At 33.5% G+C, this 15,635-nt stretch overlaps 3 protein-coding genes across 3 annotated transcripts in view; 2 read left to right on the top strand and 1 right to left on the bottom strand.

Annotated features, from left to right (window-relative positions):
* Nucleotides 1–204: 204 nt before the first annotated feature.
* Nucleotides 205–7,510, top strand: LOC132732266 (uncharacterized). The gene is made up of 4 exons (XM_060718656.1): nt 205–417; nt 5,042–5,290; nt 5,618–5,725; nt 7,167–7,510. The coding sequence occupies exons 2-4, from the start codon at nt 5,062–5,064 to the stop codon at nt 7,334–7,336; spliced, it is 507 nt and encodes a 168-aa protein (XP_060574639.1). The 5' UTR covers nt 205–417; nt 5,042–5,061; the 3' UTR covers nt 7,337–7,510.
* Nucleotides 7,511–7,631: 121 nt separating this feature from the next.
* On the bottom strand, nt 7,632–11,937 carry LOC132732265 (uncharacterized). Its single transcript, XM_060718655.1, has 2 exons — nt 11,789–11,937; nt 7,632–9,525 (listed from the first exon to the last, which is right to left on the bottom strand). Exon 2 carries the CDS (start codon nt 9,485–9,487, stop codon nt 8,306–8,308), a length of 1,182 nt encoding a protein of 393 aa, XP_060574638.1. The 5' UTR covers nt 9,488–9,525; nt 11,789–11,937; the 3' UTR covers nt 7,632–8,305.
* Nucleotides 11,938–14,445: 2,508 nt separating this feature from the next.
* The window catches only part of LOC132732269 (potassium voltage-gated channel protein Shaw-like), a 33,292-nt gene continuing 32,102 nt past the window's right edge, over nt 14,446–15,635 (top strand). The window contains exon 1 of the mRNA XM_060718660.1: nt 14,446–15,166. Coding sequence (XP_060574643.1) covers nt 14,582–15,166 — 585 coding nt within the window. The 5' untranslated portion in view covers nt 14,446–14,581. The remainder of the gene's footprint in view (nt 15,167–15,635) is intronic.

Below are 15,635 nucleotides of genomic sequence, written 5' to 3'. Positions count from 1 at the left end.
TTCAATGTCGTTTATTTTTTAACCCCTTTTAAAATGACATTTAATACTTGCCGTTTTGAGAAATGACTATTAAAATACCGTGTATCAATGCCAATAATCAGATTGATGTATTTTCAATAAACCAATAGAATCAGTTATCGATTTTTAATCGATACCCGGTCAATTGAACAAACTTGTAATTCAAACATTCCGACAGATTTAATTGTGTCGCCAATGTGTGTCGGTAGTCTTTTGTTATCGTATTGTTTTGTTTGTATACAGATTAACTAATTTATAGCACCTGTATTAAACCGATAAACGAGATAAACACCGACGGACGTTTTCTATATCATAATATCATATTTTGAAATTTTGAAATAAGGAGTAAACATTATAAAGTGTATTGAAAGGTTATAATAATAAGGATATAAAATGTAGGTATGTATCTTTTCTTTTACTTTTTTCCTAATAATGGCAAAGTAGTGCAGTGATTGGGAGGGGCGGGGGTCACTTGTATAAAAAGTGTAAGACTTATGTTAAAAGTCACTTAATATAACAATCCAAGATCTTTTCATCTTAATTTCACAATTATATAGAGTTTAGGATGCGACTAACTATTAAGAAAAGTAACCACTGCGCTAAGTGACTTAAATTTATCACTTTCATTTGATCAGTTTACGGAATTTTAAGATTTAATTACGTTTTTTGGGTGTGATTACTTAAGGTAATTAGCGAGCAGGTACTTTGCAAAAAATATCTAAAAAGATGTCTCCAAATATGAACTAAAGAAATTAGTGGCAGGATATTGGGTCATGTGTCTGTCTATCAAGGGATCGAATGTTCCGGTCATATTTTGGTTAAGGTCCGATTTCGCCATAAAAACCAGTACTGGTCAACATCTCCGTATCATTATAGCCACGTACTGTAATGATATATATCCGTACCATTATATCATTGTATTATCGCATCGCTGTATCGTTTTCGCACTTATATACCTCTGCATCATTATATCACAGTTAAATTATATATTTGTATTATTATTATTATATTATTCTATAATTGTATAATATCTTTGTATCATTTTTGTTCCTTTATTCCCATTATATCATTGTACCATCATATCTTTGTATTATTATATCATTTTACCAACTTATTTTTGTATCATTATATCATTGTACCATCATGTCTCTGTATCATTATATCATTGTACCATCATATCTTTATATTATTATATCATTGTATAATATCTCCTTATTCCCATAATATCATTGTACCATCATATTTCTGTATCATTATATTATTCTACCATTATATCTTTGTATTATTATATCACGCACCATCATGTAACTGTATCATTATATCATTGTATCATCATATCTCTGTAGTATCATATCATTGTTCTACCATGTCTCATGATATCATCGTACCATCATATCTCCGTATCATGATATCATTCTGCAATTGTACCATCATATCTGATTATACCTGTATACCATCATATCTCTGTATTTTTATATCATTATATAATTGTACCATCATATCTCATTATACCTGTATACCATCATATCTCTGTATTTTTATATCATTCTGCAATTGTACCATCATATCTCATTATACCTGTATACCATCATATCTCTTTATTTTTATATCATTCTGCAATTGTACCATCATATCTCATTATACCTGTATACCATCATATCTCTGTATTTTTATATCATTCTGCAATTGTACCATCATATCTCATTATACCTGTATACCATCATATCTCTGTATTTTTATATCATTCTGCAATTGTACCATCATATCTCATTATACCTGTATACCATCATATCTCTGTATTTTTATATCATTCTGCAATTGTACCATCATATCTCATTATACTATAATATTTAACGACATAATTCTAGCATCATATCTCTACATCATTTAATCATTGTACCATCATATCTCATTATACCAGTCTACCATCATATCTCTGTATCATGAATATATTCCAATGAAAATATCATGCATAGTAGCATACAAATAGAATAAAGTCTTCACACTGATGAAGCTTAGCAAACTTTGAGAAGTAGATAACATTACTTAACCGAAGTCATATACAAGTATTCAATATGTATATACGCGTAATTATAATCATTAAAATACCATCAGATTATTAAGCAATGTTTGTGCTGCAATAAACTTAAAAAAAAACACTTTTAGATTTCATTCTGACACATTAAATATATAAATGTATTTACCTCCTTCTAAATGCAGCGAAAGAATACTTATTACGATTCTAGCCTTAGTAGAAGCGATTATTTCTCGTACAATGCGTTTTTTATGATAAGTAGATAGATCTATACAAAACTCTGGTGAGCTTGGTAATATTGCAGTAACATGCAAACAGCTAATTTATTTTGTTGAAAATAGCAGCGATTAAATAGTTTGATTACATAACAGATATTAAATGAATACCCCAGTTCTCTGGTTTGATGAGGAAATAATTGTTCTTACATACAATGTTTTATTTTTTATGCAATACAAGCAAATAAAATGAGAGCGTTTAAAACTTTTAATTGGTGCCCGGAAAAGTAAAATGTCAAAGATCTTAGTGGCAAAAGAAATAAGAATCATTTTTATTGTACAATATAGGCAGCAAGAACGTATTAAAAGTTATAATAAGTGCCCAGTACGTTCAGCAACACATTCGCTAAGATTCGTTAAATTTACATAAGTTCGATTGTGTTGGAAGCTTTAAGCTTATTGAAACACTCACAACGCTGTTTCTGAAACCAACCAGTACATATTATAAGCAAAGGATGTATAAAGTCTCTTGCTCACGGGAAAGAACGGTCTGCCCCTGACTGGGTTTGAACCCACGCCAGCAGCAATCCTTAGCCTACTAGTCCGACGCGTTAACCTCACAGCTTCGCCTCCACATTAGTTGGAGTTTTGATATGACCGTAAGTTAAAGAAATTATTCATAGACTTATCCATAAAACACAGGTATCTTAGTCTTGTCAACTATCAACCAATTAATTACACATAAATACACTATAATAACATAACCGCATTCTATCACACTTGTTATCCTAATCATAACAACATGTTATGATGCACATAGTCATACGGGGAAGTCCAAGGCCGGCCCTGACTTTGACTTGCCCGGCTATAGACTACATGTGTATATGTGAAAAGAAAAATCAAATAAAAAAAAATTAAAGAAAACATAGAATTCTATACTTATTAATGAAATTTTCAGTGTCAGTTCTAGTCGGGCGACACCATTTTCAATGTAATTCAATGATAATAAGCGGGATATTCCGATAACGGTCAATCGTAACTTTTCGGATTAAATAATAATCGTCGAGTATTCCGATTGAAAACGGAAGCGGTGCATATAATACCGAATGGCACTTTAAAACGGAAAAATTACTTCCCCGCGCATACGCTTTGCCTAATTTCATATTACTGAACTAGTGGCATACGGCCGATTTGGCGAGTTCAACCCCTTGTTCATATATTTGATATACAGTATATATATTGTTTTAGAATTACTTTTTTACACTATCCCAACACTGTGCTAGGTCCTTGTGGTCAGTTCTTGTCGGGCAGAGCCATTTTCAATGTAATTCAATGATAATAGGCGGGATATTCCGATAACGGACAATCGTAACTTTTCGAATAAATAATAATCGTCGAGTATTCCGAGTGAAAACGGAAGCGGTGCATATCATACCGAAAGACACCTTTAAAACGGAAAAATTAACTGACTTTCCAGTTCATAGGCTTTGCCTAATTTCATATTATACAAGCATGCATATAGCCATGTGTATTCATGCACATGAAAATAGCGAGCACGAAGAGCTGTCCCGAACGGCCTGCTCGCAAGGCGAGCTTTACGTTAACGCGAGTACCTGCTAAATAGTGATGGTTTAAAAACTTTCGCCGGAAGTAATGCAAAATTATGGGAAATGGTCTATTATGGTCAGTCGTAACTTTTCGACTTACAAAATAAGAATAAAAGCCAAGGAATTCTGACTGAAAACGGATGCGTTGATTGGTCTCCTGCGCACTTATTTGAAAATCATAATAGGACAGGGAACCAGAATAAACGGAAGCAGTCCAAAAAAATACCGAATGGCACTTTAAAAACGAAAAAAAAAAAAAAAAAAAAAAAAAAAAATAGAAATGAAAGATTACTTTAACCGACTTCTCTGTTCATAGGCTTTGCCTCTTTTCATACTACAAAGAGGTCGCTTTGAGGCTTTGCCTTATTCGTTTTATGTAATCATGCACATAGGCATAGGGTTGCGTAATCATGCATAAAGCCATCATGCACATAGGCATAGGGTTGCGTAATCATGCATAAAGCCATATGTATTTATGCACAAAGCAATTTGTAATAATGCATATAACTTTTTTAAATCTTTTACATAGTCATGTGTAATTATGCACATAGTTATATGTAGTCATGCATATAACAAAATATAATCATGCACAAAGTAATATGTAATTATTCACATATAGAGGATATTGAATGAGTGTAAGTTCAATACTGAATTTATTGCACGAGTTGAATAAAATTATATTATGCGAGCCTCTGGCGAGCATAATATTATTTTATTCAACGAGTGCAATAAATTCAGTAATGAACTTACACGAATTTAATATTCTATTTATCACATACCCAAAATAAAGACCGTTTAAAGTGAAATAAGAGTCATTTTCATTGACGCGCCTATAGTATAACGCCAACATTCAGCGCGTCTTTACACTATGTTTGTATAACGCTAATGACGTCACGTCAAAATATATGCACGACCGTGCAATACCATTTTTACGGAGTCGCAAAATCGGCACGGGTGTGTGATAAAGTCTTTTATGTAATCGTGTATTTATTTAACCATATGAACTCATGCACATGGCAATATATAATGTGATTAAAAGAAAATCAAAAGATCACGTCTTGCTTTCATACATCTGCCTTGTCATCCGCCACAAAAAATGTATATGTACAAAAAATGAAAAGCAAGGGTAATATATTTTTTCTAGAAGTTTGTATTTTCACTTTCAGATGATTGCTGATCATGAAAAATGTTGCAGTCCGTTGTAACGCTTCTTCTCATTGGCTGTGTCGTATGTGTTACGTCACGCCACGTGGAAACAGAAAAGGTAACCGGATACAGGATAATAGACGGGTTGTGCATGAATTCGCGCTCTGACAGACTGGTATACAGACACAAGAATGATTCCTATGTATACATCGCATTTGACATACTGAAAACAGGGATGGTTGACGTATTTTCATGGAATATTGTTAAATGTAAGCTACAATCACATTTCCAATTAAAAAGTAAATAAAAAAAAACATTATATTGAAAACGTGTATTACGTGATACATGTAAATTACATATCAGTGGGGGTAAAGATGGGATGTTTGTCCATCATAGTTAGTAGGTGTTTTTACAATTCACTGGTATTTACAACCCAAATACTCCTGTATGGTCGTGTTGGACATAATCATTGTTGAAGATGACATTTTCAACATTTCTTTAACCATTACTTTTTAGGGAATGTGTACTGGAAAATCGTATTTGTAACTTTTTGAAACTGTTAATTTATTCATTTATTTCTTATTGTTTTATTTTAGCACCTAGGGGTACTTTTATTTCGTCAAAAATGAAGAAAAAAGAAGTGTTTGCCATAGACTTTAGGAAAGAGGTGAACAGAGATCATGTTGTTGCGTCTACAAATAAACGTAAGTTCTTTCTATTAAACTATTTAGAGAAGTTACAGGTACTCACCGAGTCACAACTTTGGATTGGCACGGGCATCGTTATCAATAAGTGAAACGATATTAATGCATAAAATATCGAATTTTTGAATTAGTTAAAGCACAGCCGAAAATAAACTTCTGGATTCCTATATACAAAATACAATAAGTATTGAAAGAGCGCGCCGCACCATCACATGCATGCTATCATAAATATACTTGTACATAAACTTTTCAACAAATAGAGGATATTGAATGAGTGTAAGTTCAATACTAAATTTATTGCACGAGTTGAATGAAATTATATTATGCGAGCCTCTGGCGAGCATAATCTTATTTTATTCAACGAGTGCAATAAATTCAGTAATGAACTAAAACGAATTTAATATTCTATTTATCACATACCAAAACTAAAGACCGTTTAAAGTGAAAAAAGAGTCTTTTTTCATTGACGCGCCTACAGTATAACGCTAACATTTAGCGCGTCTTTACACTATGTTTGTATAACGTTAATGACGTCACGTCAAAATATATGCACGGCCGTGCAATACCATATTTACGGAGTCGCAAAATCGGCACGGGTGTGTGATAAATAACGTTTGTTAATAATCATTTATATTAAAGACGACAGAAGAAAATCTTTCGTCTTGTGAAACTGCAAGAAAAAATAGCATCGCAAATTCATTTTTTTATATTTTTTTTTCATGAGCACACTCATTTATATTTTATAAATATTACCGTGTTCTGTCTACAAGGTATTGTAGTTTATGTGTTTTCAAAATTACCCCTTGATATAAATGAAACAGTCTTCTTCTTGAATATGGTGTTTGTATCATTTGTATATAGCGTTATTGTACATCAACGCCAACTTACCGGAGTTCTACTGTATTTTAAAAGGCGACTTTTGGTTTATCTTTGGATAAGAATGCGCATTCGAAAAATCTTACTTCCGTTTCTAAGGAAATTTAGTAAGAAAAAATAAAATTTTAAAAGTATCATCAAATGGTCAACATACTCAATCCGAAAACAATGTTAAGCTTAAAACAACAGAAAAAGCCGGGTTGATCCAACATTTCTTATTTTTGTTCTGTATAAAAAAACTCTTGAAAGGGCATGACGTCATATGCGTTTCCGCTAGGAAAATGCCTGTGTTTATAAAGCTTCATTCACAGCAGATTGGAAGATGTGAATGTAAGTGAAGTAACACTTATGCCTCGCTACTCAAACTTGACTAGTAGTACATATAATCTTTTGGATGATACTTTAATCTATGCACGTAAATAAACTTTGTAGAACTTCCGCTGGTCAATCAAAGACATTCTGCTAGAGTAATCTCCCGTGCGGATATCCGGTTGTTGCTATAAATAAACTTTAACACTACCTCATTATTAACCCCGCATTTAAATTTCATTTTCTTTTCTAAAAGGCTTTCAGCGACAGTTTGAGCACAGAGCGAGTCGCAAGATGAAACATTGCCGCATGATTACAGCTGTAAAGAAGAAACATTGTAAACTATCGGCCATTCATTCATTATTAGCACGACTGGAAATGAAAGAAGTAAGGTTTGGTGTAGATCCCGAGGACTGTAATACATGAGAAAGCCTTTACTTTGAAGTTGTGTGATGTATTAGTACGAGGAACGTATCATTTGATAGTGCTTGATTTTTTTCTCCAGGCTATAATTTGTAAATACTTTATTGTGTATATGATCAAATCTTCTGGTAAACACACGCCAACCGAAAATCAAATAAAAGAAATTTTGAAAAGATATGTGTTTGTTTATTATTTTTTATTTTCTTCCTTTAGATAATTAAATAAATACAGATAGCATTAGTTTACTTTCGAATGTTTCTAGAAAATAAGGACCAGCCACATTGATGTTACCTTCATGGAAGGAATGTATGGTCAATTTACACTGATGGGGCAAAGATATGTTAACATACGTGTAGTGCAATATATGCATACAATGCGATTGCTTTACAATGTGCAAAAAATAAATAACAAACTTAAGCATATACACATAGCCGCCATTAAAAAAGAGAATTAAATATTTTTAATTGGAATTAAGAAATATTTGTCATAAAATTACGTCCATAAGTCTGTCACATATTAACATTTGAGTAAATTATGGACAGCTTATGGATAATTCTGAGCAAATAATATTAATTTATATAAGCCTTTAGATCAATATTTGAAAATGATAACTTATTCTTTTTCATCTGTTAAACTTTATATAACTTGTGCCACCATTCAACACCAAATGTAATAAAGTTTTCCAATTTTGACTGTTACGTTATGAGGTTGTCCAACTTAAATACTGGCCCCTCAGATAATGAAAATGAGCATTCCATCCCGAATTCTAGAAATGCATGAACGCTGAAAATTCCTAAAGAAAAGCAAGAATACGACGTAATTTACAGCAACAAAAAGAAAGCATGAATGGAAGTGTTGCTTCGAGAGTCCTTTCCTTTATCACAAAGTAATGCATTGTATATGAGATCTTTAAATGTCTTTTGTATTTCATCAACAGTTTGCCAGGCATTAACACCTTCTTTTCATACCGAATCAGCATAATGAAAATGTAGCCATAACTCCGTTATGGTCAGAGAGAGGAAACGTACCGTACAAGTCGGCGTCGGTTGGTTTTATCACCCTCGACATATCTACAACTTTATGACCTTTGTGGAAGACATGGTCAATAATTGTTTGAACCTTTCCTTCCACTGATTTCGTATAAATATTCACATGTGGCCAACAAAATGTACATTCTTTAACGGGCATAACGTTAAAGTACTTTGCTAAGAGGTTAAATTCCTGTGGAAGATCTTTATTTATCACTGGACCAAAGGCATCCCCTACGTTGAAGTCACCAGCAAGAACTAATCTATTCTTATGACCAAACTTTTGGATTAACTCGATTCTTTCAGACCGCCCTTGTTCTGTAAACGTCGAAAAGGCACCTATTCGCGACAGCTCCATTTCCGGATAATATGGTATATTATGAGTGGTATGCGTGCAGACGAATTTTCCAAGATCTTCAGTTTCTGCTTCTATATAGCCTCTTTCTATAAGCTCCTTAGTGTACGGATGGAAATCGGAATACTTTGCGTTTATAAGGGGTCGCTTAGATAGTAATAAAAGTCCCGGGGTGTTAATTGTACGCATGTTTATACCCGGAAGGCCGACACCTACGCACTTTTGAACCACAGTCTGAATATTTTGCCAGCTTGATGCCATGCACGAGACACAATTTTGTGATAATAATTTATACTGTAAGAAGCAGTGATGGTTTATACACGAGTATGTTCGTGCATTATCATAACTTCTTCTCATGCATCTGTTCCGTTGTACACACCTTTGGAATTGGGTTGCTGTATATCTGTCACACGGCGGCATGCTCGGGCCACTTTGATCAGGCAGATGTCCACCAAGAGTCCCTGGTATATGAAGTTTGCTATACGAGAAGCTATACATGTCTGAAAGCTCAGACACGATCCTTTCAACATCCTGTCCGATCCAGACTTCCTGTAAACAAGCGACGTCAGCATCCAAGCGTCTAAGTTCGTTGATTATTGCTTCCCGGCGCGGTAAGCGGTTATTTGGAAGACCACTTGAAAGCGGTTGGTCAAGGAGAGCAGTGTTGTAGGTGAGGACTTTTCTCACAGGACATTGACCGAATTGGGCATGCGCGTGAAAGCATTTTAAGGATATAATCACAAATAACCCAATGCAAGTTGTGATGTTCATCTTGCCTGACGCCCTCCTCTGACAATTTAAGGGCTGATCTGAAAAGACATTAACATCACGAGTTAGAATATCAGTACTAAAAAAAGTGTAATTGTCATAATTATCAATATGAGAGAAATGTCGATAACCTAATTTTGAGCACTTCTTATTATATTTTTTTTTTGAATACATGCTTTGAAACTAAAATGGCGGCTTTAATCACAAAGAGAAATACTCTCAATACTGAGGGATATGTTAAATTTCTTTCAGCAAAACAAAAAATTTGTAAACTGCAGGCAGCAGTAATAGCTTTATACACTTAAATTTTTTAACACAGTTCTTTCCCCTGACTAATAATAACGCCTACGAAAACGCGGAAGGTCCCCATTTGATTCGCGTTGCCAATCAAATCTTTTTGTCAGTATCAAGTTTTGGATGCCACTTACAGGTCAATTTGGTGTATAAATTAAAAAAATATATAAATACGTAAAATCTTTTTCTTATCTTCAATTTAAATGAATATAAACTTGATTGTAAAAGTTTTCCATTTCCTTGAATAATATTTAAGTACATGTACTGGCTTGATATGACGATATCTGGTCATGAGTCCAGCATGGCACAAACCCTTGACCCGGACGGAGATGCAGCTACCTTTACCACTGAGCATTTTTTTCCATTATAACTTGCACATTATGCCTCAGAAATCCATATACATGTACTTTTAAGTGTTTAGAAACGTCAAACATGCGTTAAACATGTGTTTAGTAATGTTTTAATAATAGATTAATTGCCACAACTGAAAAAAGTATTGCTGAACGTGAAGTCATGTGTCATAAAGGCAGCAAGGTGTAAATAGAATAGTATTATTGACTAACATACAACAAACTTATTCACCATGATTATACCAACTACCAAAATAGCAAACAAGCAGCAAAAGACATATTTTTTATACACGAAAAAATATAAAACGCTTATTTTCTTCGTGACTTCATATAAACTTTATCCGGAATACTCTAATTTTATCGTAGAGCGACGATTTTTTTAACGATAAAAGTAGAGTATTCCGGATAAGGTATTTGTTTGATGGAGGCATGAGAGAAGAAGAATATGTACGTTTTGCATTCTACTGTAGCTATGTATGAAATATATGAGCCGCGTCACGACAAAACCAACATAATGGGTTTGCGACCAGCATGGATCCAAACCAGCCTGCGCATCCGCGCAGTCTGATCAGGATCCATGCTGTTCGCTATCAATTTCTTTACTTGTTATAGGGTCTGTAAGATCTTGTTAAATTTCAAGTAACCGGCTGTTTCGGTGTTCGTATAAAAAACAAAATATTTAACACTGCTTAATATGGAAGATATCATTGCATACATTTATCTATACTGCATTGATCGAGACCAAGTTTTATTAAAAATTAAAGAGATTTGGGTGAGTTATGATATTGAATGTAATGTTTGGTAGAATCAAAGCACTGGAAGGGCGTACGAGTTGCTACCCTTGAATATGTACGAGTTGCTATTCTTGTATAACTAATACAATAGAGGTGTAATGAAAATTGACTCATTGTCATATTTTTGTTGTTATGAATACTACATTTAGAAAATTGACTTTCAATTAAACTTTTCGGGGTTGTAGCAAGGACTGGAGGGAGGGGGTGGGGGGGGGGGTGGGGCGGTGTTGGCGGTAGGGGATGATATATCAAAGTGTATTATCTCTGTGGTCAGTGATACGAGGTTGACTTGTAAACCAAAAAGACGGTTTTGTTCATGACAATATAGGGGCCTATTTCAAATTAGTAAGCAAAATATTATTACTTATTGATAAAAAAATTAAGCAATAATAAACAACATATGTACCAAGCCTCTTACTGCATACAGTTAACTTATGTGAAATGAATTTTAGGCGGGATATTAACCTACCCTTGACAAAACCGGACACAAATCTGACATTTTTTGGTTTAGATATTTTAATTTGGAAATACATTATTTTTTTTTTACACTTAAAATGAAATAAAAGAAATAAAACCATTCATGTTATTGGTATGTATATAAATCCCCTCTCAACACGAAATCACCGCTCCCCTAAATTGTGTTGTTATTAAACGCATTAAAATTTCACTTAAAATGAAGGTTGGCAGATATAACTGCATAACACATTGTTCATGTATTTGTGAAATACATCATAAAACATTTCAGAAGATTTTCATCGTCTATGATTGGTAAACCCAAATTTTTTTATAAAGCCGACTTTATTAAAACAAATTAAATTCAATGTCATCACTGGTATGTAAAATTGAATACAAGTAGATATACTCACATATTTATTAAATCCCTTTAATGTCAAAAAAACCTACATCTAATCATATCCGACCCTCCGACAGAACCCTCGAGTCCAGTTCCCTACGCCACCGTTAATGGACTAACCTAATTTTCACTTAACATAGCTAAAATTCATTCAAGGAAGTGACCGTATATGTATGATAAGTAACTGACTGGACATTTGAATTTTTAACCTAATAGTTCGCACGTTAAATGACATATATTTCAGCCTGAGGGCTAATTAAGTTTAAGAAATAGACAGAACGTACTAAATTAACACATATAATGCAGCCAGGACTCGTAAGCAGTTTTAAATCTACCTTAATATATTGAATCACGAATCAAGATTGAAATATTGAATTGCGGTCAAAAGGTTTATTGTGTAATATTGAACAACAACCTACAGACTGTTGTTACATAATTTATTTTGTACAGAATGAGATAATGAGATCTATGGCATTATATGAATGTTTATCAATGTAAATTTAACATTACACTGTCTGATCAAAATATTATTAATATTATATTTGTAAGATAATTGTGAAATAAATGACGCATATACATGTAGCACGTAGATAGTGAACATTCTTTCTAAATTATCTTTTTTTATTTTGATTTTCTACCTTGGATCTTCCTTGAAATCAAGTAGACCATGCTTTTGCTGGTGTTTGACACTCGTACAAAATGAAAGCAACAATAACAACATAAATAACAACAGGTTATTCTCAATAAACGCAGATTGAGAAACCATCGGCTTTTTAATTACGACATTTGCGTACAATTCCCAAATCCTAGTAAAAACTGTGTTATACAGATGTAAATAATGATAAATAATAATATAATATAAATATGAAATAATTTATTCTTAAAAAAAGAAGCATTTTTACGTTCTTATTGTAGTAATAGTTTTCTTGCTCAGCTCTCATCACGATTAATACTCCAAAAGCATTGAATGAAGTGTAAATTATAAACAATATCAAACAGCATATGCATCATACTACATCATTTGATATTATTTACTTTTTCAAATATATAAATTTGTTTTATGATAATAATAAATATTTAGAATTATTTACGCTTGTATTTATTACTTTAGGTTAATGGCCGAGTGGTTACTGTCATAAGCTTCAATCCACTTGCCCTTCACAGCTGTGGGTTTGAATCCCACCAGGGACTTTGGATTCTATCATGTGAGTAAACCATTCAGAAAGCTAGTTCTACTCAGGTGACCTTCGTGTCTGAAATGAGCCGCGTCACGACAAAACCAACATAATGGGTTTGCGACCAGCATGGATCCAGACCAGCCTGCGCATCCGCGCAGTCTGATCAGGATCCATGCTGTTCGCTATCAGTTTCTCTAATTGTTATAGGGTTTGTAAGCGAACAGGATGGATCCTGATCAGACTGCGCGGATGCGCAGGCTGGTCTGGATCCATGCTGGTCGCAAACGCATTATGTTGGTTTTGTCGTGACGCGGCTCATTTAATGTACGGGAGGACACCTGAGGTATTCGCCACCAGTAAAACAGGGCATTTACCATATGACTTTTACAATGTTGATGCGGCGACGGAAATCCGAAAAAAAAATAACAACAAATAATATGCAATACTGGCTTTCTTCAAATGTCTTCTTCTATATATTCTGATATTGTTATTTCAATTTTTTCTTGTTTTTGGATTTCCACAGTACAAAACAACAACAACAACAACAACAACAAAATACAATAAAAAAACACAAAACAACAACAAAACACAACAACAACAAAAATCTTGAAACACCAAAATAAATGTGTGCCATACATTTATGAATGGAAAATTCAAAATTGTGTATTCTAAAAGTAATGAGTGTATTTCTTTTGTACGTAGGTCATCAATAATATCGGCATTTTATTAAATATAGGACTCTCTACTGAGCAGATCTGTCGATATGTTAGCAATTAATTATTAACACCCATAACAAATGACATAATTACAATTGGTATCATTTTTGTTTCAAATTCATTTATGTATATTTTTGAATGAAAAATACTATAAAAACAAATACATGAGTCATGCATCTCCTTTTTTAGCCATATACATTGTATATATACTTGGAAACCTTTTGCGTCCGTCTATGTAAATATTATTTCGCAGCAATTATCGAAAAACAACATCTAACGACGCGACAATACGCTTTTATAGTCATTAAGAACACTAGCGGAGGACATTATTGGCGATAGAACAACGGGTAACGGGCACCTGCTAATACCGTACCGCTTTAGTGTAAGAGAATTGATCGCTGTAGCATTAGCCTTTATGAATTTTGTACATTTGTTCAATTTAAACAATTCGGAACCATTTCAGGAATAACATTACGATGATTATTTCATATTTGTTGGTTTAATTACTGTTTACAATGGATATGTAGAAGCGGGTCAATTTTAAGCAAGGTTTTCTTTCGGATGAAAAACATTTAGTATGTGGAAATGTTATTTCATAGGTGGATAAAATATTAAAGGAATTAACTGACGAATGTAAGTGGAATTACATGAATTAAAAATGCTTGTTTAGTAAGGAACTGTTCAAGACCAAAACAAAATCAGCTGAACATGCCACCGTGTTTTAATTAAAAAAATAATAATAAAGTAGTTTTAAAACAAACAAACTGGTAAAAAGAAGTACAAAACATTTTCAAAAGTTATAAATACATATACATGTATTGATATAAAATTTATATTATTAATTATGACACAAATATCAATACCGAATTTCAATACATGTATATAGAAAATGGTCGCCAGTTCCGGTTATAAATGATTATCAAAATGGACACAAAAGACGATTCAAAGCTAAAAATCACCGACATTGTTGGAAATTTAGTTAAGTCAGACCAAAGTCATGTTAAATCTAACACTGTCAACAAGTCCGGGGAGAAAATAGATGATGATGACGTCATAATTTTGAATGTTGGCGGCATCCGGCACGAGACGCGCATAGCAACCCTTCTGAAAAAGCCGGAAACAAGACTTTATTCGGTAGGTGAAACTGCGAAAGCGAGTGGGAAAAAAGAGTTTTATTTTGACAGAAATCCGCAAATATTTCCGTGCATCTTAAATTACTATCGGATAGGAAAGTTACACATGCCGACGGATGTATGTGGCCCGGCGGCGAAGGCTGAGCTGGACTACTGGGAACTTGAAGATAAAGATATCGAGGAGTGTTGCTGGGTTAATTATATTAGTTATGAAGAAACTATGGAAATGTTAGAGAAGTTCCAGGCGGATGAACGGGACAAGTTTCACCCTGTTTATGTCTCACCAGACGCGTCTTTCCTAGTTCGAGCCAAACCAAGACTTTGGCGAGGACTTCAAGACCCGTACAGCTCAAAACCAGCTCTGGTAGGTTTCTTTTAATGATTTTCTTTAATGTTTAACAAAGAACTTTTTAAAGATTATGAGTTATATATCAGTTTATTCAATATACATAATATGTATCCAGCTTTGCAGATTTGCAATACTTAAAACCCAAGACAAATACATGACAAGTTCGTTTGTAGATTTAAATTGTGCAACCTTCGAATTCTGACTCGGTTTCTTTATCTCACAACAAAAACATGTTCAAATGACAATAATTAATTTATAAAAAAAATGTTGATGTTATTAATCTGAAAAAGTCAGGCACGACTCGGGGTCCGTATTAATAGTGTTGGTAGGCAAGACTCGGAGCCCGTATTCAAATATTATGAGCCATGAGACTCGGGGTTCGTTAATGAGAAATAAAGACTCGTTCCACGTAAAGGTTTGGGGAAAAATAGTACCATAATTTGAAGATTAGTTTAAGAATACTAGCATCGATTCGATACCATTA

The sequence above is a fragment of the Ruditapes philippinarum genome, unplaced genomic scaffold (assembly GCF_026571515.1).
Source record: "Ruditapes philippinarum isolate M1 unplaced genomic scaffold, ASM2657151v2 ctg504_1_1_1_1, whole genome shotgun sequence".
In the NCBI taxonomy this organism is placed as follows: domain Eukaryota; kingdom Metazoa; phylum Mollusca; class Bivalvia; order Venerida; family Veneridae; genus Ruditapes; species Ruditapes philippinarum.
Note: the sequence above shows the minus strand (reverse complement) of the source record. Positions and strands in the feature narration are given on the sequence as shown.